This window comes from Colius striatus, chromosome 1, assembly GCF_028858725.1.
Source record: "Colius striatus isolate bColStr4 chromosome 1, bColStr4.1.hap1, whole genome shotgun sequence".
In the NCBI taxonomy this organism is placed as follows: domain Eukaryota; kingdom Metazoa; phylum Chordata; class Aves; order Coliiformes; family Coliidae; genus Colius; species Colius striatus.
The window spans coordinates 15500442-15527633 of record NC_084759.1 but is presented as its reverse complement, the minus strand read 5'-3'; the positions used below and the strand labels follow the sequence as shown (position 1 = coordinate 15527633).

Below are 27192 nucleotides of genomic sequence, written 5' to 3'. Positions count from 1 at the left end.
TCTTACCTCAGAATGCTTCTGTCCAAATCCCTCCTGTTTCCCAAGAGCCACAGCCACATGATGATGGTCATCTAACCGGGTTTCCTAGTTAAGAAGAAAAATGTAAGACACATTACCTCACCTAAGGGCCATTTTGTTGATTTTGTTATCACTTCCTCTCACATCAATGAAGGTAGGTCAGTAAGTGTGTCTTCTTTACCCTGTCTCCAAAAAAGACTAAATCAATGTTTAGAACATGGTTCAGAATGACAGTAGAACATAATTAAAAATGCTTTCAAATAATGACATTGGAAAAGCAATTTAGTAGCCAACTTTGTGTCCCTCACCTATTTAAAAACAAACGCCAAGCTCATGCTGTTTTACCTCTCTGCAAAGCACTAGTAAGAAAATGACTATTTAATGCACATGAGAAACACCAACAATCTGCACTGGAAATAGAATTTCCCACAACTGTAAGAGCTATAGACATACTTCTTTTAAAGCATTTTACTAAGTTTTATGCTCCTTTACTAGGGTACAGAACTGAAAGTAAAGCTTAAAAGAATGCTACCTCAAGTTTGATGAAACTTAACTGTTTGTACAAGTTATCCACGTTTCTGTAGCTTCCTCAAAACCAAAAATACTATCAAAATTAGATGCTTAATCAAGTTTTGTGAATCAGTTCACACAGCTGTACAGTGGCAGTGTTTTGTGTTCGTCTAGATGGAAAAATAACTACATCCAGTTTTTCACCACTTCATTTTCACCCTTATTTAATTTTTCACATGTCCAAGATTTGAGTTAAAGACTGATAAAAACAGAGGGCACAACACAGCACATTCAGCGGTGGCCTATACATGCAACTAGAGATCTGCAAGCAACTGTGTTAGCTTTAAGCTAAATGCACAGAAATTTATTTTTTGGAAATGAACTTATGTTTTACCTCTTGTTTATGCAACTATAAACATATTATAGATTGAGCCTACATTTTGTTAACAAAATTGTCTGTTCAAAACTGCCTTTAACACGTAGTGACTCCTTAGATAACAAGGATTATTCCCCTGCAGAGACCCTGCCCAGTGGATAATGAATTCAGAAGCTTCCAATTCATTTACTTCATGTATCCTTTGTGATCACAAAAGAGTTTTCATCATCTTACAATAAAAGATAACAAACTATGCCTTATTTTATCTTTGTTTCTTCAGAGAAATGTTAATCCTAACTAAAGACAGAAGGGAAGGAGATCTGTCAGAACCAAAGTGTTACTAGAGCTGTTCAAGCTACAGACACACTGAGACTTATCATGACCTCATTTCAAAGGCTCAGCAGAATAATGTGTCTGGCATTCAAATCATTCTGGTTTCACTCAACAACAGACAGCTTATGAGGAAGCTGTACCTTCCCAGCAGCAGAACTGATTGTTGTGTGAATCCAGTTGGATTAGCTAAGCTTAGAAGTAAAAGTTCTCATTCCTATTTATTTCTGACAATACAAGAGGATTAACTTCTCTTACCAAGGCTGAAATACTCCATTAGAGTTGCACATCAACACCAATTACTAAATGTTTCCAATCAACCCAGATAATCTCAGTTTGAACTTTATATTCTGGAAGCAATGTATTTGCATACAGAGAAACCAAGCAAATATTTGTTGTGAAAAAAGGCAAACAATTATTTTTGTGTTAGCAGCAGTGATGCAAGGCGATTCTTAATTCTTGAGTGAGGTTTAAGATAAATAGCGTGCCTCCTTTATAAACTGGTTGTATCCAAAACTGATGTACCAAAACAGAAGAGTATTATGTCTCATTCAAGATCCTTCTTTAATGTAAATTCCAAGAAGTGCTATCCAGTCATTCCTCCTGATTAACTGTACAAAACTAAGACCAATAAGGAAAGAGTCATAAATCGACTTGACATTTTGCAAAGCAGTAATTTTTTCCACGTATCAGATTTGCTACAGATAAATATATATTGTAAATTTACGTTAATCTCTTTATATTGTAAAACTTGTCATAATGGTTATTGATCAACTTCTTTCACTTTTATTAAAATTAACTAGTATTTCAACCTGTAAGTTCATTTTCTTCAAAGGAAGTAAATGAAGCACAGAGAATTTTTCATAATAACAATCATCATCAGAATAATGACTCCATCCTAAATTAATACTCTGACACAAACACTAAATCACTCTTTGCTGGGCTAATAAACTCATAATTATTACTAAACAAATTCACCTTTTCAAAATGAGCAAAGTATGCACTGCCTATGCAAATAAGGCATGTTTAACACACGTAGCACACAGAGTTTAAAATTAAATTCCTTCTTTTAAATTAAGTTTTACTGCAATTTTTCTCCTATTCCTTCCAAAACAGTTGGAGGGAATACAAGTGGCAATCTTTAGAGTTCTGTACAAAAACAAGTGCCTAAAGCTAAACCGATCTACCGAGACCAAGCAAGAAGAGCCTGTTTTTCTGAGCTACTGCCTTCTAGCTAAGCTAAAAAACATGAGGACACGTTGAACAAAACTAAACCCTTGGTAAAGGGACAACAAATAGTCAGCTACACAAGGTACTTCATTTGGTGTTTACAAAAAAATGACTGAAAACCATATATTTTTTAATAGTCACAGACAAATCCATCTCCAATAAGAACAGGATTTGCTGTTGTTGTGAACAGTTACAGGGCGTCTGAAGAGTGTCATGAATTTTTTGTCATGACAGGTATTAGGTGGCACATCCTTTCCTAGTCTTTATGCTTTCAGGTTGCTTTTTTTGACATTACGTGGTACTTTTCTAATAGAGATTTGCAAATATTTTCTGTAATTTAAATGGGTAAAGTCTTTTCCATCTCTCTCTTTTAGATTCTCTTTAAAACTGAAATAAGACAATCCAAAAAACATGATAATTGGATTTAAAACAGCTGTACCCTCTTTGATTATTTCCTATGATAAAGATACAGGCAGATGTGAAAAGTAAAAGTGAGGTCACCATATTTATTTGATAGAAGAAATTAACTCAAGCAAACCCAGAACAAAAAAGGAACACAAGGAAAATTCAAGGGCAACTAATGAAACAAAAAGAGATATTTGCATGTAAGAAAATGGACACAAAATTAAAAGACATTTGAGAAAAGACAAAGAATGATGCTTAATTTTAGGCTGGGCATTGGTAATGGGAAAATTAATTAATTATTTCCAATTTAATTTTAATAACTTTTGATACTTAAATGAAATTACGTTTCAATTGAGCTTGAATTTAAATGAAAACTGAAAATAAATCCTTTCTTTGAAATACTAGAGTCTGCCTCATTACAAGGCTGAACTCTTGGCAAGTAGGAAGGCAAGAGGAGACATTTCTTAGACAAAAATGAAATTAAGCTTCCAGCAGTAATTACCAAGTAATAAGGGAAAAAACCTCAAAGAATCATAAAGCATTTAAGTAATACAGGGAGATATCTACATCATCATCTTCAGGCTATTTTAGTAAATCAATCACAGGCATGTCATCAAGGACCAAAATTAAGAGTTGCAAAAGTCAATCAAGAGATGCAGATGCTTCCTTGACAATGGTACACTGCTAGCAGGAACATAGAAAGGACTGTTATATCACAGTCTTTCCTAAGATTTTCTTTTGCCAGTCTATAATTTCAGCAATTGAATTCCAGGACATACTCAATTCTGAGTATGCCAATATCAGCAGAAGGGCTGACTTCGTATAGGTAGACTTTTAAACTAACACAAAGCCAAATGTGTCTAGAAATGCTGAAAGGAATGAACCACGAGGAAGACAAGTTATGCTACACGTTAAATGTTTACTGGTGTGTTTATTATTTTTTTTACTACATGCATATCATACATATAGTTTGTATACTACACAAAACCAGCACACAGCAGAAATTTGACATTTAGACCAACTCTATGGCAACTGTTGCCTCCAACAATGCGGGTAGTTTCAAAATGTAAATGCACACTGGAAATGGAACAGTCTTATGGAAAGTGTGCTAGAGTATGTTGTGAAACTGACAAGTATTGCTAGTCACCTATATACCAGCTGCATCCACCAGTTAGGGCTGACTGCAACAAGGTGTCCTTTACAGACAACTTTAAAGTCAGTATCTTGCATTTCTGCCTTTAAGTGGCTGAATGAATGTGACTCCGAGGTGTAGAAAAAGGGCATTGTGATTTACTTAATTTTCTTTTTAAAGCTTGGTTTCTTAGGGTAAGTAAATAATTGGAGATGATTTTATAAATCATAGAAGCATTTAGGTTGGAAAGGAGTCTTAAGATCATCAAGTCAAAGCTTTAACCTAACACTACTAAGTCCACCACTAAACTGTGTCCCTATTAGTTCTCTCATCCCCCTTTAAACTACATTAGATGCCATTGATCATTTCCTATGAATTTGACAGGACAGATGTTTTAGTGATAAGACACTAACTAAAAAGGAAGAAAAATAAACAAAAACCCAAACCCAAACACTCAGACAGAAGACTGATCTCAACTAGTGTTCCAGTTAAGCAAAGGAAGGTTTTTTGCATCTCTCGATTCCCACAGACAGTAGCCAATCAGCCCACTCTATCTCCAAACCCACAGAAGCACTTTTCTACCAGACTGAATGGACATGAAGACATCCAAAGAAGCTGAAGACACCTCCTCCACTTCAAACACTACCTAATGGAGTTAGTTAATCAGCAGTCCCAATCAATGAAGAACTTTAAAAGCTTAGAGGCTGTTCAGAAGATGGTTCTGAATATACTTCAGTGAACTTCCTGCACGCCCTAGGAAGAATTTCATAGAGTGCAAGAAGTATACTCCAGGAACAGAAAAGACAAAAAGGAATTATAATGAATTTATCATTGGGGTGGTTTTGTGATAATAAAAAATACTTTAAAATGCTGCAGATTATATCCTAAGTTTCAACTGAAATATGTTTGATGTGGTTAAACACAAAAAAAAGGTGTGTGGCTATACTCAAATTAAATGTGCAATGCAATCATAGGGGGTTGAGATTGTTTATCATTATTGAAAAATATTTGAGTATTTCTTACCTCAAATATCCACTCTTCTTCCTCATCTCCATCCAGAAGCATTTTTGTCTCCTTATACACCTTCCCTATTTCCAGTTGCAACGGGGAAACATGAAATTCAATTCTTTGCAAGTTAAAGCCAATTCCAACTCCAATAGCCTTTAAGAAGCTTTCCTTTAAGGCCTAAACCACAGAATAAATGTATTTTATTCATACTGGCTGTTTTCAAACTGTTCTATAAACATTACTTCTGAGCAGACACTGTAAATCATATAAATTTAAGACTTACACTACTGCAAATGAGAGGGTAAACTGTTGCAACTATCAAAAGTTATCAGTGGTGTTAATACCAAGCCTAACTTGCTGCATCGGAAAGATGATCCAACTGGAATTAACCAAGTGGCACATACAGATTTGAACCCTTTATCCTGCTCTGGATATGTGTTTAAAATTATCCATAAATCCTTCCAGAAATGCCAGCTGTACTATGGTTCTCAAAGTTACCTTGACATTAAAAAACAGAAATTACCAAAAGATGAAACTCATTAAAATATTATCTCAGCAAGAATGTGCAACTATAAAAAGTATACAATTCTACCACAATGAAAGTAATAACTGCATCAAAAGAGAACATGCAGGTTACAGCACTGCAGTCTTTAAATATGAAAAATATACTACCCAGTGTCGATAAAACACATCCAGCTGCATCCACTCATTTCTCATAGACTTGATTACACTCCATTCTGTTTCAGTAAACTGTCTCTTCATGATGTGAAAGAAATTTGTAATCGAGCTACTACCTATAAATTAGAAAGAGATATTTACAGAAATTTTAATAGAACAGTAATAATAAGTAAATTAATTACCTCATGTTATTCCTCTAGAAAAAACCTCCTAGAAAATGAACCAAGTCTGCTCTACACTCTGCATTCATACAGTGATGCTGATGATTGGTCAGGAAACAGTATGAAAAAATATCATTCCTACAGAAGAATTTTTGCATTGAAAATATGAAATGAAAGTCATAAACACATTATGCATTTTCATTGCTCTCTAAAAAGGAAAGTGTTTCACCAGAGATGGTTTTATATTAAAAATATTTATATTCAGTTACAAAAGTAGCATATACAGTCTTTGATGTCTGATAGCTTGATCTAGTAATACTTTATAACACAGCATGCTGTTTGTCAGAATTCATCAAGTTATTCTGCCTCCTACCCCTGGATGCTGGGACACAAAATAAACACTTTTTTAGAGCATATGTAGAAATATTATCTCCCAAATTTATCATGTGTATATTAAATCTTTTGTATTTATTCTGCAAGAAAAACAGAGGAAGGAATGGAGGGAGGGATATGCCCCTAATCACAGTAAAAAATAAAACAAGGGAAAAAAACCACCCAAAATCTTCAAATCCCTCAATTTAAATCTCCTCTAAAAATAAGTACAGCTGTGTAGCACTGCAGCAGTTCTTTAGAGGCTACACTACTTTTATCCGCTAGTCTAAATTTACTCTGCAGAAGACACTACAGACTGTGTAGTTATATTGACCAATGGCATTTCTATAATACATTGGAAACTCTGCATCTCATTACATGCTTGGCTAATCACCCATGGCCTCTATCATTAATCAGCATACCATGCAATCTGTCCAACAGGGCTTACAGCTGGCTAAACAGACAATGGCAGAAAATAATCTGTTTTCTTTAGCAGGGATAAGAAAAATCTGGACAGAGACAATTCCACATATGGAGACATTTTTTTTCATAATTTAGGCAATGTTCTTATTAAAAAGAAAATATTACTTGTATTTAACCCAAAACACACCCTCCTCTCCCAAGACCACGTTACTTTAAGAACCTGTCACTCAATATTTGCTTAACGAAGATGAAGATAGTAACCGTTGCCCTTCCACTCATTCTGTGAGTGCCTGTGGGCAAGGAGCTTTCCTTCTCTACGCTAACGTTCCCCATATTAAACCAGGGAAAAGGATATTAACACTCTTCAAATAAAGTGTTTGCCTTCTACAGACATCTAAGTGCTACATAAAAATAGGTATTAGCAGCAATAAGAATTGATCTGAAGGAGCTAATGTGACACTAAAGCACACATTCAGGTTTTCTGACAAAGTGAAATCTGACACACATCACATAAGATATGGCAGTGACAGTTCAGAGATGTCTTCAATTTCATTTATAGACTAAAGTGAAGAAAACAGCTTAAGAGAGAGATTTTGTTGACAGCTGCAGTAATCAGCTAATAGAATGAACCAGAACAACCTATGGACAGAGCTAACTTCACTCACTGGAGAAAGGGATGATGCTGAAAAAGAAAAGCAACGTCAAGTATGTTTTGATGGATTACAAAGCAAATGAAATAGCTATCTACTTAAACAATGCAACCTTCCTGAAACAATGAAAAATAACAAATAAAAAGTTTAACTTGGAGAAGGTCTTTCATCTGTCTCAGTTTATATGGCTCATTTTGTGACCAAACAGCTGGTAACATCTGCTCCAAATGAACCCTTTTTTTTTTTCTTTCTCTTCTTCTCTCAAGAACTTAAAACAACAGTGGTGAGGCACCAGCCTCTTCAGGTGATTCAAACTACAACACATTCAAGAATGCCCTGCTTTAACTTTTCCTCCCTTACATTCAGAGAATTCTTGCTTTCAGTAAACCAGGAGTATTCACACTACCAGAGAAAACTATCCAAGACTATCCACACTGTGCTACCTTCATCACCTGGAGGCATATAATGTCTTAGTCCTTCCACCATCCAAACTTTAGTTTAGTATACCATGTGTATCTCAAACCCATATTCTACTGCCTTTTCACTCCTTCCTTAATCATTTTTGTCCTTCTTCAACTGCTCAGCTACTCTCCTTGATGCTTATGTTCAAAATTACAAAGCAGTTTCTTCTCCATTCCAGCTGCCACATCCCTCCTCTTAAAAGCTCAGGCACCCATTTCTCCTGAACTGCCCTCCCCCCCATTTACTTCTTAATACAGTACAGGTGGCTTTACTTTGAGGAATGGATCAGACTAAAGGAACCAGGACTATTATTCTCCACAAATTACTAGCATCACCATACCCTGTCTAGTCCATTTCCCCACATCTGCTTCTACATCAGAAAAAGACAGATTCACAGAATCATGCTAAAATTTAGGTTTGAAAGGACCTCTGGAGACCATCTGGTCCAGCCTTCTGTTGAAAAGAGAACCTTATGTTAGGTTATCCAGGGCCCTGTCAAGCAGAGTCTTTCGCCCCTTTCTCTGAGCAACTTATCCCAATGTTTTTACTGTTCTCATGGTGAAGAATTGCTTTGTCAAGACAAAATTCTCCCTGAAGCAACCTGAATCTGATGCCTTTTGCACTGTTCCTGCACACCATCACGAAGACAACTTTCTGCATCTCCTCTACAGCTAACTTTCAGGTAGACTGCATTCAACAAACCCAGCTCCTGTGACACTTCTACAAAGGTCAAGTTCCCTAATCCTTTAATGACCTTGGTGGCCCCTCACTATGTCTTTCATGACATGGACAATGAGGAGATAAAACTAGAAGCAGCAGAAAGGGGGTTTTCTGAATGCTACATTTTTTGGTTTATTTTGAAACAAAGATAAAAAGGTCTCAAATATATTTACCACAATTTACAAAAACTTCTTTTGAAAGAATGAGAACAAGCCCCTTACAGCAATTATTCAGCATATTTAAAATTTGCATTTCTAAATTATCATAGAATCACAGAATGGTAGGGGTTGGAAGGGACCTTTAGAGATTATCTAGTCCAACTCCCCTGCAGAAGCAGCTCGCATAGAACGTGTCTAGGCGGGTCTTGAAGACCTGAAGGAGACTCCACACCGTGCCTGGGCAGCCTGTTCCCCTGCTCCGTCACCCTCACAGTGAAATAGTTTTTTCTTATGTTTAAGTAGAACTTTTTGTGTTCCAGCTTCATCCCATTACTCCTTGTCCTGTTGCTACCTACAACAGAAGGGATGTCCCAACCTCTTGACACCCACCATTTATACACTTACAAATATTAATGGTACTCCTTCTCAGCCTTTCTCGTCTCCAAAATAACCAGCCCCAGTTCCCGCAGCCTTTCCTCAAAAGGAAGATGCTCCATCTGTCATTTGTCAACTTGTTTCAAAAATAAACTCACCTATCAACAATTACACAAACACTTGGACTTATTTCTGTGCATTTCAATTAATTAATAATCCAAGTTCTGATTTACAAGTTCTGACTTTTACTTAAAATATAATAAAGAGCTTTCATGCAAAATTATTCCATTAAGCATACTTTAGAGCTGACATCTATTTTTGGATACAATTTTGGATTACACATGGTATGGTGTACAGATCATTAAGGCACAGGGCAAGACAGGATATCAGGGTCCTTTACCAAACAACCGAGTTTCCTATTCTAATGACAACATTCTAAGACTTTCTGAATACCTTTCTTCTTGTGTTTATTGCCTGTTTTTATCTTGGAGAAGTTAAGGAAAAGTGCTAAGCATTTTTATTCATCTCAAAGCCTACTTTGTAAAATTTAAGTCAAGAAAGAAAAAATGTGCCTTAGTATTTTAATGATCTTCATGAAGGCACAATATTTTCTACAGGAAAATACAACGACCATATAACAGAATACAAAAGAAACTGGATTGCAAATTGGAACTCTGATAGGAAATAAAAGCAAGACAAAGGTGTATTTATAAGGGTTATCAACCAGCCATACTGAATTATTCTTAAAAGTAGTTTTAGAAGTTCCAGAGGATCTTCCACAAGACTTGCAAACTATTCAACACAGAAATGACATAACATGATAAACATTCTCATATACAGAGTCAGCTTTTGACTTCACCTTCAGAGTTTTGTTAACTAGCTAAAAAGTTGGAATTAGTATCTACTCTTCATTGTGAAGTAGTTTCTTCTTCTCCACAAGTTGATACCTATTTTCTACAAGACATGTAACTTGCGTATATATGCATGCATTTATGAAGATGGAATTCTAGTACACAGATGCTCTAAATGCACTCAAACATTAGTATTTTTCTAAGAGCAAATTCTAAGAAAATTCTCTAAAAAAGCTCTGTGAATTGGAGAAGCATGATAAAAAAGAACTGACAGTAAAAACTTGAAAAAGAGATTATCTGAAGGAACTTTTATTGCAATCTTTAACTCAGAGTACAAGAAAAAAAAGATTCCTTTAAGACATGACTATGCAGGTTGTAGAAAACTGTGCATGATCTGTCTGTGCTTCTGAATACCCATACGCTACCAAGCTCCAGAGCAGATGTCACACAGCTGGGTTCACATAATAACGAGTCCTTGCTGACATAATCTTTCCCAGTGCTCAGGGTTATTCAAAAACCATTGAAACTTGGAGACAAAAAATTAGCTGTGGATACAACTGTGCAGAAACATTCAACTGAAACACTCAAAACTGCATTTCAAATAGTTCTTCTTTTAATAAGTAATATTTACAGATTCTGAAGGATCCGAATTTAGATTCTGATTCCAATAAATCCAATATACTTGCAGTAATCTTGGCTATCTCAGTATCAGAGTAACACATTTCAGAAAAAAAATATTCACATATGTAAATTAGTTATTTAAATTGGTGAGCATCAGGAAATTACATAAAATTATCTGATTGGTCAAACATCTTACTAGATGGTGGCACATCACTGAAATTGAATACATGCAATTTTATGACTTCAGGAATACAAGAGACAGATTAGACATGTTTTCACATGAGATTTCAAAAATAAGTGGAGCTGGAAACAGAGAAAAACAGGAAGCTTGTTCCACAGATGGCTTATAATTAATTGAAAAAGATATATATCCCTATCAACTGCTAAAACTCTTTGAAAGAACAGTCACTCACCTTGCTGGTTTTCTTTAAGAGCAGAAAAATTGTGATAGGAGCAGATAAAAGGTTTTAGAAAAATGAAATGAGTAAAATGCTGCTTTAGATTCTTTAGTGAATTGAGAGTGTATTTCAGCAGACAGGAAACTGAGCCAATAGCACGAAAGATATCAAAGCAACAAGGGAGTGGGAAAGTAGAGATGAGATTTTTGAATTAAACATGAAACCAAACTTGCCTGGTTTGAAGGGATTAATGAAAATAAGCTCCGCTGTGACTGGGAGTACTCTTGCTTTGAAATTTATTGTATTAATTACTGTAAGTATTCTGTCAAAAATCTAACATCTCTTTTCACAATTACATACTCATAAAAATGTTTATTAATAAAGAAGCAGAAATGCATGTATTTATCATCAACCAAATAACTTCACTGTAAAACCTTCTGAAAATCTAAATTAACAGTTATAAATTTTGAATGTGTTAACACCTGGCAGTGTAAACTTTGAAACTATTTTGGATGCTTTGTATAGATACTTCTTACTCACCTATGCAACTTATTTTCCTAATTTGTAGTTAATATACTGTTCAAAACTTACCTAGGTCCTTTTGAAGTCAAAGTGGGAAACAAATTTTAATTCTTTTTAATGCTGAGCAGAATCATATTGTCTTTCCACTCACACAAATGAAAGTATATTTTCAAATGAAAGTTTTTATAGTTCACTCCTTTTCTCACCTTTACATAAACTATTGTGTGCTCTTTCTGTTTGCATTTCTTTGTAACAGCCAATATTCTGAAAGCATTTCTCTAGTCTAATGCAAAGTTCACACTTTAAAAATTTGTCATACAGTATGACATGTTCTAAATATTGAAAGCAGTTTTTGCTTTCACATTGGATCATCTTGCTAAAAAGCAAGAGTGTCAACTACAAAGCTCTAATAAATGTAAACAAAACATACTACAGCTTCTTTTCACAATATACAATTAACTGATTAACTAATTAAAATACAATTGCTTTGCCCCAGTATCTGATTGCCTAACAAATACAATCCTGCATTAGAACAAAATTGACTGGATGGTTTAGCTATTCAGGGGCCTAACTTCAAAAGTCCTTTTTCCCTAGAATATGCAGAGCTCTGCCTACCTCTCATATAACTTGCTTCTTAGAGAACAGTAGCCAACAGACAAAAGCCATCTAGCAAATCTCTGACCAGTTCCTCCAGTTCGTGTCTAAATTAGGTTGACATTCACAAGTGAAGCTAGAGGTTTTATCTTTGAGACCAAGATATATTTTTATTGTATTTTCTTTCATCTATAGATACTTCACCCTCACACTCCTATGACATCACAATGCAGATTTAAAACAGGAATGTGTCACAGGAAAAAAAAAAGGTAAAATTAGCACAGCTGCAAAGGCAACCTGGTTCTTACCTAAATACATCTATTCCCTGATAATAAACTTCAAAGCACAGTGGAGTCTTAAAAATATAATCTGAATAATCTTTCAAAAAAATGTCGTCTATGCATTTATAAAAATATAAACCAAAAGTTAAGTTTTTTCAGTAAAAATACACAACATCCTGGAACTTTCAGGGTACAAAAAAGAGTCAGGAGATGAAACAGTGAGTGATACTGGAAAAGAGTATAATATTAAATCTGGAAAGTAAATATACTATATATAGATAAGTGTGCACATTCATATGTGTACATCTGTGTCAGCATTTTTGCATTTGTTGAACAAACTATTTACACAGAAATACCTAATGCTATCTTTTCCACTGCAATGACAACTGGGTATTTTACCCATTTCTGGTAAAGACTAGGCCAGAAATCTGCTTTGCACTTTCCCTGTAAAACAGTAAAACCTCAGACCAGGTATAAAAGATTAATTTAAAAAAGAGCAGTGAAGAATAAGAAAACATACCATATTCCCTAGTCCTATTTAAGAAAATGCTTTAGAAATCGTAGGTGAATACATGGGAATTTCTCCTCATTTTTTTTTTACTTGATTAAAAATGCCAAACAAACTACATATGTAGGAAGACAAAAGACAATCAGATTATGATCCATGTAAATTTTGATGCTATTAATAGCAAAGGTTACTATCCACAGGGCTAATACAGAAATATTCATCCTGATCTTTTTTTTATGCTGCTAGAAAAATCAGGTCAATTATAAAGCAGCTTTGGTAACACAATGTACATGTAAAAGGTAGCAATTGTTCTGTTGTACCAGAGATTATTAAATCCATAACATGCTTTCTCAAAAACAGTAAGCAGAGTAGATTACTGATCTTCCTCACCTCAGTTTTTACTAGTTTTAGAGTCTTCAAGCTGTTTTGGTCAGATACAATCTAACCAACTTCTCTTGTTGTCTATTTCCAAAACAATGGAGACTAAGCTAAAAGGTACTACTGCCAGCTTATTGATAACCTGCCCCTTAAAAAACAACAACCAAACACATACACACACAACCCTCAGAATGCTAACAGACTCCTGACTGCTTTGAACTGTATGAAAGAAACAGGTCAGTGATCAAGATCTAACATCTAATCAATACATTTCAATTTACTTTCAGAAAGGGCAAAGTGAAAATGTGAAAAGTACTACTTAGCAAAACAAGTGACTGAACTATGAACAGATCTACCTACTTAATAATGTGAAACATGCACTAGCTATAAATCCTGCAGACTAGCAAACTGTATAAGATGAATATGTTTTGAGCCCTGGACTCTAGGGCTGACAATCTTTTTTGTGTATCACAGAATTGCAGAATCTCAAGTGCTGGAAGGGACCTCGAAAGACCGTCTAGTGCAACTCCCCTGCCAGAGCAGGACCACCTAGAGTAGGTCACATAGGAACTTGTCCAGGTGGGTTTTGAATGTCTCCAGAGGAGACTCAACAACCCATCTGGTCAGCTTGTGCCAGTGCTCCATCACTCTTACAGTAAGGAAACTTTTCCTTGTATTTCTTTGGAATCTCTTATGTTCCGGCTTATACCTCTTGCCCCTTGTCCTAACACTGGACATCACTGAGAAGAGCCTGGCTTCATCCTCCTGACATCTGTCCTTTACATATTTGTAAACATTAAAGAGGTCACCCCTCAGTCTCCTCTTCTCCAAGCTAAAGAGCCCCAATTCCCTCAGCCTTTCATCATAAGGGAGATGCTCCACTCCATCATCTTTCTGGCCATATTTGATTATGTTTTACTGTCTCTAAAGGAAACCAAATTCAACTGATACAGAGCAAACATTCCTTCTGCATCAGATGCCCAGGTCCTAGTTATTTCTTAATACTAACTAACTATTGTACAGATGTTTAGAAACTGACCACACAAAGCAAATAATTAGCTAGACAAATTATTAACTTAGAAGAAGCAGATAGAAATTTAACAAAGTATGTTTTTAAATTTACTAGCTCACACAGTTTTAGAGTGAATTGGAAATTGAATTTGTATTCTATGACTTCTCCACTTCCTGCCAGTATCCTGCAGTGTCCCGGTGATATATATGTTAAACATCCATTCTCATCATGTAACTACTGATGATATATTTTATCTTGGTGTACATCAGAAAAACACCATTAACTTTAAAATGTCAGAGAATTTCAGGTTGCCTCCTTTGAATTACTCAACATCTCCCAGATTGTAAAAATGGAAAAGTCATAAAGAGACTGACATAATGTGATAATGTTTGATATTTTCTCTGCAGTAAGGATTGTTAAGTCTTTGCAATATTAGAGAATCTGCTAAGGTTTCAGTCACATTACTGTGATTGAGTCTAATGTCAGTGATGAATATTTAAGCAAGCTGCCCTGATCATCCATGTTAAACAAAAGAAAGTATAGAATTGTAATGGATTACATAGTTCTACCTCCAGAACTACAGTGGAGAATAGCAATTTTGACATAGGTATGGCTTGGACAAAAAAAACCCTGAAGAAAAGTCACAAGCTATTAACTGGATACCTCACATCTGATCAATTTAGAGACAGCATATGGTCTGCAATACATATATGCTTTCATCATTTGCTCTGAAATTACAAAAAAATTCAGATCCTCTCAAATTTAGTTTAAACTCAACATACTTTTACATGTTCTTTCTATGCCAAACATTCACCTGTAATATATACTTGTCATGAAAGATCATGCTGACGTAATCACACCTGGGTGCAAGCACATGGTTTTAGCTTGCTTTTGAGAAAGAAAAGGGAGGTATTTAAAATGCATGGGGTCTCAATCACCAAGATGATTCAGGAATCCCAAATTCTTTTAATGAAATGTACTTAAAGAAACAGTAATAGCAAAAAAGATAATGAACAGTAATAAAATAAGAAACTTTTTCTTAACTTGTCTATGTTAACAGTTATACCTTTACCTCTTTTAAGTTTTTTCCAAGAGGTTGTAGACTACAGCTAGCAGAGCTCTAGGTAGATATAGTATTTCATCAAAAAGTTAAATTACCCCATGACAATGGCATTTTTATTAGTTTTGCATTACCAAATACATCAAACATTTAAAGCAATCATTCACTTTTGTCAGAACAGCAGGAACTCTACCTCCTTTCAACACTCATAAGATTATGATGCATCACACTTAAAATGAACACATGAAAAATTAGACTTAATTTTATAAAGCCATTAGGGTTGTGAGTTGCGAGGACATAACTATGGACGTAAAAGGGTCAAACATGCTCAGATCTCTTTAAACTAAAGGGCCTTTTAAAATAAATCTTTTAAAGAAAATGTACCATTTAACACCATCTAATATTCCTAGAAAACAGACAAGTAAAAACCCACTGCTATGAGGATGACAACCAATCTCAAAACTAACTCGTTTCATACCTCCAATGAAAACAGATTAACTCACACTATACAATATAAAACCTGCGTGTAAAAATACATCCACACATACATATTCATATTTTGTACATAAAATTCATGTATGTGTACGTATATACACACATGTAAACATCTATACTGGTATGAATGTAAGTATATATATATATGCATATATATAATAGAATCATAGAATGGTAGGGGTTGGAAGGGACCTTTAGAGATCATCTAGTCCAACTCCCTATATATATATATATATATATATATATCTATATCTCTATGTGTGTATATATATATGTATCAGTGTATTGGGTCTGGGGTGGTGGTCATTTTCCACAGCAGCCCTTTTAGTTGTGTGCCTTCTGTTGGTAGCTAAAAACACATATTGACCCAGGCTGACCACAGAGATATTCCATACCACATGGCAACAGCTCAGCAACATAAGCTTGGGGATAGGAGCAGGAAGGAGCATTTGTGATTCACTTTTGCCTTCCAAAGCAACCGTTATGCATACCAAAGCCCGGCTTCTTGGGAAGTGACTGGACATCGCTGCTGATGGGAAGTAGAGAGTACCAGCTTTATCTGTTTTGCTCTGCTTCTCACGTATGTGGCTGTGCTATTTGTTTATTAAAATGCTTTAATCTCAACCCACAAGACTCCCATCTTATTTTCTCCCCTTCCTGGCTTGCTGAGGATGGGGGTGATAGAGCAGCGTGGTGGGCACCTGGCATCCAGCCAGGGTCAAACCACCACAATACATATATATGGTGCTGCTGTGAGATGCACAGACAGAAATTCCAGCACAAGGAGGACAGTTCTTCTCATTGAATCAAATATCTTGCAAAACACTATCCACATGGTATCACTACTAGTTGCTACTGAACCACAGAAGTACTGAGATACTAGCAGCAGGAAAGGGCAAGTAATTCAGCGAAAATGTGATTACAGAGAGAATAATTCCACCTCTGTGAATCTAGTACCACTGCAGAACCTGGAGGTACATTGGGATCTGATTGGCACTTGGCATAGAAATGTTCTATTGGATAAAAGGGGGGGGAAAAGCCAGTTCTCAGTACTTAAGTCATCTTCATCTTCCATATGAACTTGATTACATGATTTAGACTTCTTTACATGTATTTGATTTGACCCATGCAATTTTTTTTTTCCTCTCTAGAAAGCTCTGTGACATTAGAAAGCACAAGCTGATTTAGACTGAGCTGAAAGACACTGACAGATTTTTTTTTCCAGATTTGGTGTTTGGTGTAGAACTCGTCCTTAATATTGCGACACACACACTCAGGGACTGTATCATGATACACTGTCTAAACATCAGAGTTCCTTGTGATGGCAGAAGCCAAGACAGTGCACAGAAGCCTGTGACAGAACATGAATCTCACAGACAGATGCAGTAAAAGTGGACCTTATTTCCACACCTCCATCATCTGTCTTCCTCTCTTCAAAATTAAGTTCAAATAACCTCAAAAGATGACAGAAAAAAAAACCCCTAATATTTTAAATCTGATAATCAATCTATGTAACAGTGAAAGTAACCAGGTAAGAACATGCTTTTAAAAACCACATGTAAACCCATTTCTTTGGCTTGCCAGCAGCTGAAAGACACTTGACAGCTAAAACCCAGAATGTTTTGTTTGGTCATCCCACAGAGAAGAGCCAGCAGTTAGCTAGTCATTCACAGCATGTTGTCCTTCCCTGCATCCTTCCCCTCTATCAACACACAAATCAAATTCTGCTTTGCTCCAGACCAGCTGTTGCAGGAGCTGTCTTATTCAGCCAACAGGCTATACAAGATAAGATGCAAGAGGAAGACAAATGCAGTACAAGGTGGCAAAAGTAAAGCATGGCCCACAACTGAAAAAACTGATGAACTTCAATGGTTCTGGGCTCCCCGGCTCAAGAGGGACAGGTTACTTCTAAAGACAGTCCAGCACAGGGCTGTCAAGATGATCAGGGGATGGGAGCATCTTTCTCATGAGGAAAGGCTGTAGCAACTGGGGCTGTTCAGCCTGGAGGAGACTAACCTCATTAATACTTACAAATATTTCAAAGATGTATGTCGAGCATGATGCAACACTTTTTTCTGTTGTCTCAAATGACGGGACAAGACGTAATGGACATAGCTGGACCACAGGAAGTTCCACTTAAACTCAAGGGAATGCTTCCTGTGAGGAAGCACTGGCACAGGCTGCCCAGGGAGGTTGTGGAGTCTCCTTCTCTGGAGGTTTTCAAAACCCATCTGGAAGCATTCCTGTTGAGGTGAACCTGCTTTAATAGGGGAGTTGGACTAGGTGATCTCTAGAGGTCCCTTCCAACCTCTACCATTCTATGATCATCCACTCGTAACAATTCTATCTACTCTTGTAGAAACTATCTCCAAATGTTTGCTAGATTTCAATTAAATTGGGTTTAGCTAGGAAAAAGATCTACATATTTAATACAAAATCCAACAATTCTGATGAACAGTTAAGAAAACTATAAAACAAAGCAAGTAACAACAAATACACTACAAGACTGGGTTTTGCAATACAGCATATGAGACAGGCACAGATGACTGAACTTCAGCACTAACTCAGTGTAAGGCAAGAAAACAGCTACTTGGAGAAGCAGCAAAAGTATCCTGGTCTTAAACTTCCCTGAAAACCTGACATGACAACAGCAACCTGTCACCTTTAGTAAGGAAATAATATTTGTCTTGTTAAACATGAGAATTTCTCTTGGGGAGTAAATATGCCAGGGAAATCAGCTGAGGGTATTATTTTACAGTTACTGAGGGCAGTTGTTAAATATTGAAGACACATTTCTACCATCACTCACATAAAAATCTCCAAATCTGTCTCTAAAACATTGTCTCCCAACCTTGAAATTAATAAGAGCTCCAAACTGTAATTCTTGTACAAATAATATCCAAATAATCTTTTGAAAACACAGAATAAAGATGGCTTCTATTCACCCAATTCTTGCAACAAATTTATGTATTCATAGTGCTGAAGCTATTGGAAATGGAAAGATTTAGCAAGAAATTTCTCAAAATTCTTAATACCTCCATCATAATTACTTAACCTTGGCCCTCCTGTCACATTATTCTGCTAGATCTCCTAATTTGGAAAGGAAAAGATGTCGTAAATGCACAAGTAAAATGCATTTATTGCAAATTTAGTGTGCAGAAGGATGTTTCAGCAAAAAAAGCCATAACCAAAAGCAGACAGGCATTCTTATAGCCTCTCTTTGTTCTACTTCTTATTTTTACTAATATTTTTGCTGTCAGTTTCTATTTAAATCCAAATGGGTTTATGTTTTCCTATCAGAACACAAACCTACAGGATTAAGATTATTTCTTTCTAAAAAGCCTACTTCCCCTCAAAGAAGGGGATTCAGTCACAATACCATTTTTTCCTTTCACACTTTATCAAGTATTGGTGCTTGTTTAATTAGGAATGTGCAAGTGTTTTCACAAACATGATGGAATTTCAGGTTATAACAGTCTTAGAAATATGACTAAATAAAGCACAATAATGTAACTGCTATATAATATTTATTCTTTAAGACTATGTTTAAGATGGCTGTTCCTTCCCATTTTCAAGAACATGAACAAAGGAATTTCTGTTTACTCAGTGAAAGGGCATAGGACCACTATGATTCATTAGGTCAACAACATATTAGCTGTTTTAACACTAATTTACATCTAAAAAATGGTATATTTTCATATGTATAAATTCTAACTTCCTTAATTAGAAGTAACATATAAACTAAATCTTTTGTTAATTTCTTTATCACAAACAGTGGATCTACATAACTACAGCTGTACCACTAGCTGGTAATTTTGCAGTTAGCTCCAGTAGTAAAAGGTGAAATGCTGATTGCTGTTATGAAATTTACTGAAATACAACCAAAAAAACCCTCAAAATTAAAACTTTGCTTAAGGTAAAGTTAAGGCACCATAAGGATAAAAACACTCCAAAGAGCAATCTGGTTTGGCATTTCTTTCTAGATCAAGAAATTTTTATTAAAAGCTGAAAAGTAGTAATTAAAAAGCATTTCAAGTGCAAAAACTTGAATGTGGCTCCTAAGTACAAGACATAGCAAATATCTTAACTAGAAAGTAGGTGTGTCTCAATTTAGTTTATGACTAGCAAAACAAAAAAGCACAAAGTTTATCATTGCCTCGTGAGAGTTTTTCTTCACTAGCTAGACTGAAGTACAGGATTTAGCTGCTTCATGGGGAACTTACACAATTTGACCCACACATGACATATCTCTGATTTGAAGATATCTATCATCTCTTGCATTATATCGCCTCATTGATGAAATAATGAGAGTTAAAAAAGAGAAAAATGAGTTAAGTTCTGATTATTTTTCTTTGCCTCAGAGGAAAACAGTTTCAAACAATCAGATGTTTGCATGTAACAGCCTACTTTCTTAATGCTTTCATGTTTCAGGAAGTATTTTTAGATCGAATTAGTTTTCTATAAAATAGACATGAGGAAAATTTAGCCAATTGTGTCTTTTAATAAGTAAATCTAGCATAAAACTGAAAGCTAATTTTATTGCATTGATTAATTAATTAATTCTGGAACTATGCATTATATGTCCAGATGTCAAAGCAACTGTAACCTTTGTAATTTAACCTAAGCTAAAAAAATTGCATTACCAACAAGAAATTCACTTGCATAGCTGCAAGCTTCTTGAACCTAGTATCTAAACTTTTTTTTTTTGTTTTCCAAATGCTCAAAGCAATCTTTATTAATCTATAATTATTTCCTAAGTCTCTGAAAGTGTTCTACTTTACAGAGTTTAAGTGACTGGTAAATTGACATCCCACACACCACTTAAACCAAGTTAACACTTGTCTCAAATACATTAGAACAAGCTGAGTTTTTCCACAGGAGTTAGCAGTGCTGTGAGAACCCTCGTTTCTTTTGTGAAAGGGTTACAATAATTTCATGTGCATTACCTCTGTTGCCAAATAATGTCCAGAATTACTTTAATTAACAAATTTACAGTGCAGTGTGCATTTTCCCAAATGACACAAGAATTGATCTTAAACTGATCTAAAGAGAAGAAAAAGAAATCATTGATCTCAGTAATTCTTCAAATCAAAAGCCTGATTTATATCTACAACAATAACCTGATAGACAACCAAAATGCAACAACATATGATACCTAAGGAGGACGTTTGTGTATTCTACCATCACTATATAATTTAGTTCAATATCTGAATAGAGGGAAAAAAGTGCTAAACTGTTGCATATCAGAACTCTTGTAGAACTGGCTCTATTTACACTACTAAGAACAGCTCCTTATGTGGCCTGCCTTCACCTTCAAGGAGATTATGTTTTGCAGTAGTTTCATTTTTCAGATTTAAAAAATGCAGCAAAAATAATATGAAAAGAAGTGACTTACTATTGCTCATAAGTAAAACAAAAATAGACAGCACACAATAAGAAGTGACATAAAATGATTACAGGCACCAGGTCTCCTTGTTACACACTAGCAGAGAATTTAATAATGTATTTCTCAAAACTTTCACCTGCATGATACTCTTTTATATATTTGCACTGCATGTTTTGTTGACTGATCGAACAATAAAGAAATGTAAGAGCTAGAATATTGGAGATCTCAATCAAGATTCTGTTGGATAACATGATTAGACAAGTACTTTATATTTAAACAAGCATTTGGAAAAAAAACACCCAAACAAACTACTTCAGTGTACTTGATACATGGGGAACTCTTTGTCCCTGTCACTATTGCAGAGAAAGAGATTTATAATGGATTCACTCTCAGAAATATAATATACTTAGCAACTGCAGAGCAAGAGCACCACTCAGTGGAACTCCCAGATAAAACAATACTGATAAAGTGAAAGTTAGATATTCATAGCACAGAAGTAAAAAGGGTTCCAGCTAATTCTACTAAGACAAAAAATTTTTCTCACAAAAATTTTAGGTGGAGAGATTGTTAGCTTCAATTCATATTACAAAAACTATAATTCAAAATTCTATCCTTAATATTGCTCATCTGCTGGGTCACTTTCCCACATACTAAGTTTTCACTACTAACTTCTTTTTTTTAAAAAAAAAAACAAAAACAAATTCATTTCCAAAAATGAAGATATATGGCCAAAACCAGAATCTTTTTCCAGTCTGGAACAATTTAATTCCATCATTCAGTCTTTGGGATCAAGAGCATCTCCACAACAACCACTCTTTTTCTGTCTATGGGCAAAAAACAATGAAGCTTGTTTGTATCAGACTTCAAGAACATTACTTAAGTCTTACCAGCTCACATTTACAAACTAAATCCACATAGCTTCTGGTCAGGGGAATGAAACAATGTTTGCTTTATGGTAAGAGGTAATAACTGCTGCCATCAGCAATTCTAGGACGGGTTGGCAGGAGTCTCTCTCGATACTGAGGTGCTTAATTGCATCTAACCTCCCTTTTTAATGAACTAAAAATTTTTGGTTTCACTGCTTTTCCTATATTCGTGCTGAAGTCTTTCCTCGATACCAAATTCTACTTTCAACTTCAGTTTCATGTTGTTACTGAGAAACCCTAGGACAGGCAATAAAAAAGATACGTCAGAAGCAGAATAGCAATCAAAACATCAACAGGATTATCTAAAGCCATTTTCCCCTAAATTTAGCCTACTAAAGTTGACATAACTAAAAGTAGAGAAAACATATATTGATGGCCTAACTTTGAGTCTACATCTCTACTGACAACTGCAACTAGGGACACTGAATGAAGAATACACTCAGACACAAGATAAAAGAACCCTGATTTGTTCTGATGCTGCCTGCATATTGAGCAATAGATCAATGAACATTAGATCACTGAAATAACGGATGATGCAATGTGATGGAAATGAGAAAGGAATACTTAATAACTAAGTAAAAAATACAAAAGAAAGGAAGGAATTAGAAATAACATGGTTTGGTTTGATTTTTTTAAATAAATCTCACTAATATTGAAGTTGAGAGATTTTTTTTTTACTATTAACTGGAAAGTAACTAAGAATGTATTCCCTGATAAAGCTGAATATGATGTATTCTAAAATGGAGAAGTAATACAAATACGTGTTTCTAAACATAAAAGAATGTTGAATTAGACCTCTGCTCTTCACTATTGTTTGCTACTTTCAGAAGGAGAGTGCAACACATTTCATAGAACTTGTCAGCTGAACACTGGCAATGGGTCTTTAAAAATGCTGGCTACATATTCAGCTGCATAAAATGCCAGCCAAGGATGCAAGATGTTCCTACCTCCATATTTAACACGTATAAATGACTTTCAATTTTTCACTTCACAAGACAAGCATAAAATACAGATGTTTGAACATTCTGATTTTTACTATTTACCTGCTGAAACAGGAATCACAGAATCATAGAATCTTAAGGGCTGGAAAGGAGCTTGAAAGATCACGTAGTCCAGTCCCCCTGCCAAAGTAGGATCACCTATTTCCAAAGGTAGTGGGGGAATGGGTATCAATTTTTTTCAGAGTGGCCTATATGGCACTATGTCTTAAATCTATGCCTAAAACAGTCTTGATACCACAATAGCAGCAGTGTCTGCATAGCACCAAGGCCTTCTCTTTCACTCTGACCTCTCAGCAAACAGGCTGAGGGTGTGCAAGACACTTGGAGACACCAAGACACAGCAGGACACCACCTTTGTTTGGTTTTGCTCTGTTAGAGTTATGATAAAAGCACCAGTTGCAAAGTTAATCTGATAGGCCAATGCCACTCCAGTCTTCAAAAAGGGCAAGGAAGGATGACTTGTGAAACTACAGGCTGGTCAGCCTCACCTCCATCCCTGGAAAGGTGATGGAACAACTCATCCTGAATGTTATCACTGAATGTTATCATATGAAGGAAAAGATGGTTATTGGGGGAGTCAATATAGATTCACTAAGGGGAAAACCTACTTGAACAACTTGATAGCCTTCTATGAGAGCATAATTGGCTGACTAGATGAGTGGAGAGCAGCGGATGTCATCTACCTTGACTTCAGCAAGGCTTCTGACACTGGCTCCCATAACATCCTCATCAGAAAGCTCAGGCAGTGTGGCTTGGATGAGTGGACAGTGAGGTGGATGGAGAGCTGGCTGAATGACAGAGCCCAGAGGATGGTGATCAATGGCACAGAATCGAGTTGGAGGCCTGTGGCCAGTGGAGTTCTACAGGAATTATTTCTGGAGTCAGTCTTGTTCAACATCTTCATCACTTACCTGGATGAGGGGACAGAGGATACTCTCAGCAAGTTCCCTGTTGACACCAAACTGGGAGGACTGGCTGATTCCCCAGAAGGCTGTGCTGCCATTCAGAGGGATCTCGACTGGCTTGAGAGTTGAGTAGAGAGGAACCTCATGAGGTTCAACAAGGACAAGTGCAGAGTCCTGCATCTGGGAAGGAACAACCCCATGCACCAGTACAGGCTGGGGGTTTAAGTTCCACTTAAACATAAGAAAAAACTATTTTACTGTGAGAGTGATGGAGCAGTGGCACAGGCTGACCAGGGAGGGTGTGGAATCTCCTTTTTTTGAGGTCTTCAAAACCCACCTGGTTGGACAAGATGATCTCTTGAGGTCCCTTAAGATTCTGTGGTTCTGTGAATTCAAGGCCCAAATCATAGAATCATAGAATGGTAGGGGTTGGAAGGGACCTCTAAAGATCATCTCGTCCAACCTCCCTGCCAGAGCAGGACCACCTAGAGTACGTCACACAGGACTTTATCCAGGTGGGTTTTGAATGTCCCCAGAGAAGCAGACTCAACAACCCATCTGGGCAGCCTGTTCCAGTGCCCTATCAGCCTCACAGTGAAGAAATTCTTCCTTGTATTTCTTTGGAACCTCTTATGTTGCAGCTTATGGTCATTGCCTCTTGTCCTTAGTGCTGTCCCTTCAGGAAGGTACATGTTCCAGCACAGCCTTATCCATAGGCCACAGGTCCTGTCATGGAGCTGCTCTAGTGTGGTCCTATGTGGGCCACAGCATGGCCGCACATGCTGACCATCATCCTCAGAGATAAGAGTCTGCAGTAGATGCAAGTGTCACAGAGAAGAACTTGACTTTGGAAAAAAATATACACTTGTAATAATAATTAAAAATATGTAACGTGATCAGAGACAAAGTTACACCGTAAGGGTTTATTTGAATCTTTACCTCACCACCAGAATTATTTCACAGTCTAAAATTCTGGGTAAATTGAAGATTGTAAAGACAGATTTTCTAAGAGCATAAATATTCTGTTACATTTATTTAAACATTTGACGAAGATTTTCAAAAACTCTAATTCTGATAAATGGCAAATCTCAGGCTGTTTCTCCTTTAACCCAGTCATGCATCGAAGAACATTTGTAAACTAAATTATCTCTATGAAACTGTATTTAAAAATATACTTTGCAGCAATTCTAATTTGTGTCCTCAAGTTCATGAGTCATGTTAATGTAACATTTCATAAAAATAAACAGGCCAACAACTAAAGTTTATGAAGTTTAGTCTTTTACCAGGGGCACCTTGAATGTTCCCTCCTCATGAGCTCCTCTGACTGAAGATTACTGCACACTCACAGGAAATCTCTGATGCCAGTTTGCTACAGAACTGGGCCTGGTGTTGACACGTGTAACACCCACGCTTACAGGACAAAAGAGTATAAACCTCTCATGGGGATGGACCCCTCTGTCCCTTACTTGGAAAGTTGACAGCAAATCCAAAATTAAAACATCTGCAGATGCCAGTCCTGCCAAACTCATAGCAGGATTCGTGACCTTATTTTTCCAGGGTTCTGCTTTTCTAAACTGGAAATATATCCATATCTGGCATAACAGAAAATCTAAGATGAACAATGGAGAGTGCATGTAATTAAAAACCCCAAATACACAGTACATTTATGCACTCTCTTCTAATTTCTAGGACACAAATTGGTTCTTTGTGAAATGTTTAAATGTTCACCATTTAGACATTACAGAATCTGCTTTGGACACCATAATGCATTACCTGGTAAATCAGTCTTCATGATATCAATGCCAACTTGAAGCCCAGGCTCAGCTGCAAGAACTGCATAATCTCCTTGATGAGAGACATTGAAGTTGTAATTTGAATAAATATCAAATACATTATTTGCCAGGAAAGGTTTTCCTTTTGATGTCCTTTGCAAGTCTATTTCATTCCAAGGTATGCACAGCTTTTCTGCAATTAATTTCCGTATCAGCAGGCGACCGGCCTGTGAAATAAAATGGAGGTGTAAGAGTTCTGTATGAATCACTATGTGCAAAACATCTGTAATTTCTCAAAAGTCAACTGCCTAAAAATGTGGCTTATCATCAATATAAAATAAGAGTATATTTTAGCCAAATCGTTTAGATTTCTCCCTTTTATAAAAGCCTATGTCAAATTTAACCAGGAGTTCCACAGACATCAGTATGGAATACATTTGTAATCATTGTTTGCATAGCGACAATACAGGACCCAACAAAGAGTAGTCCCAGCCTAGAAAATCCCAAATTGTTCTGTATTTTATTTACTAAGTTAGTAAATACTTTATTGCATAGATTAATACTTTTTATACTGCACTGAAGAGTGAAACTATCTCAACAGCTTTCCTTTCAGTACATTTATTCAGCTACTTAGGCCTTAAATGAGATACTGAACAGCTAGAAATGATGAGTAAATTCTTATAGCCGAATTAGCAATAGTCTGTATTACTACCACACTGTTAGAGGTGATTTAAAACCTGAGTTGTGTAAAACAGCTCTATTATCTTACACACTGCACTACCATCTTCTTGTACAGTCTCCTAAGTACACTAATTTTGTCTCCCAACTTGGCAATCATAACAAAACTTGTTAAGTCTTAGAGAATTACTAGTAGCAGACTGCAAATATCTCTCAAGAGAGGTACCGTTAGAGATGGCCATCGATACTTTACTATGCATTTACTTCCCCGAAATGCCCTCGCTGGCCATGTTTTCCTAGAAGTCAGAAAACCGGGGCAATACTGAATCTGCAGAAGATAACTGCTTCCCCATGGATTAGGATGGGCCCAGGGAGCGGTGTCAGAGGAGGCTTGTGGGCAGAGGGGCTCGGAGCCTCCGCCACGGCCCCGCAGAGCGGCAGCGGCCCGCCGGCGACGGCCGCACTTGCCCGCAGCAGAGGCAAACGAGACGGAGGCCTCCGCGAAACAGGGCTGGCGCCGGCACCTCCGAGGGAGGGGAAGCCGCCCGCCGCCGTGTCCCCCCCGCCAGCATGTACCAGGGCGGCTTTGGCATCGCGGGCAAAGACAAACTGTCCGACGCGGTCCTTCTCCTCCGGCTGGAGCAGCCGCGCCGCCAGCAGCCACTCCTGGCGGCGGGGGCGCCAGGCGGTGCAAGGAAAGGCCCAGCGCACGCTGCCCATGGCAGCAGCTGCGGCTGAGCTGCGGCTGGGCCTCGGCCCTGCCCGGCCGCCACCGACTGGCGCCACCCGCGCATGC

General features: G+C 36.7%; 1 protein-coding gene across 4 annotated transcripts in view; it reads right to left on the bottom strand.

The window, feature by feature from the left end:
* AASDHPPT (aminoadipate-semialdehyde dehydrogenase-phosphopantetheinyl transferase) overlaps nt 1–27169 on the bottom strand; it is a 36456-nt gene extending 9287 nt beyond the window's left edge. For all 4 annotated transcript variants that reach the window (XR_009818367.1, XM_061991855.1, XM_061991839.1 and 1 more), the window contains exons 1-5: nt 26973–27169; nt 25720–25945; nt 5682–5803; nt 5025–5186; nt 7–84 (exon numbers count right to left, since the gene is read on the bottom strand). Coding sequence is in view for 3 of the 4 variants with exons in the window: in XM_061991855.1 (XP_061847839.1) it covers nt 7–84; nt 5025–5186; nt 5682–5803; nt 25720–25945; nt 26973–27116 (732 nt within the window). In the remaining variant the exon portion in view is untranslated. The remainder of the gene's footprint in view (nt 1–6; nt 85–5024; nt 5187–5681; nt 5804–25719; nt 25946–26972) is intronic.
* Nucleotides 27170–27192: the final 23 nt, after the last annotated feature.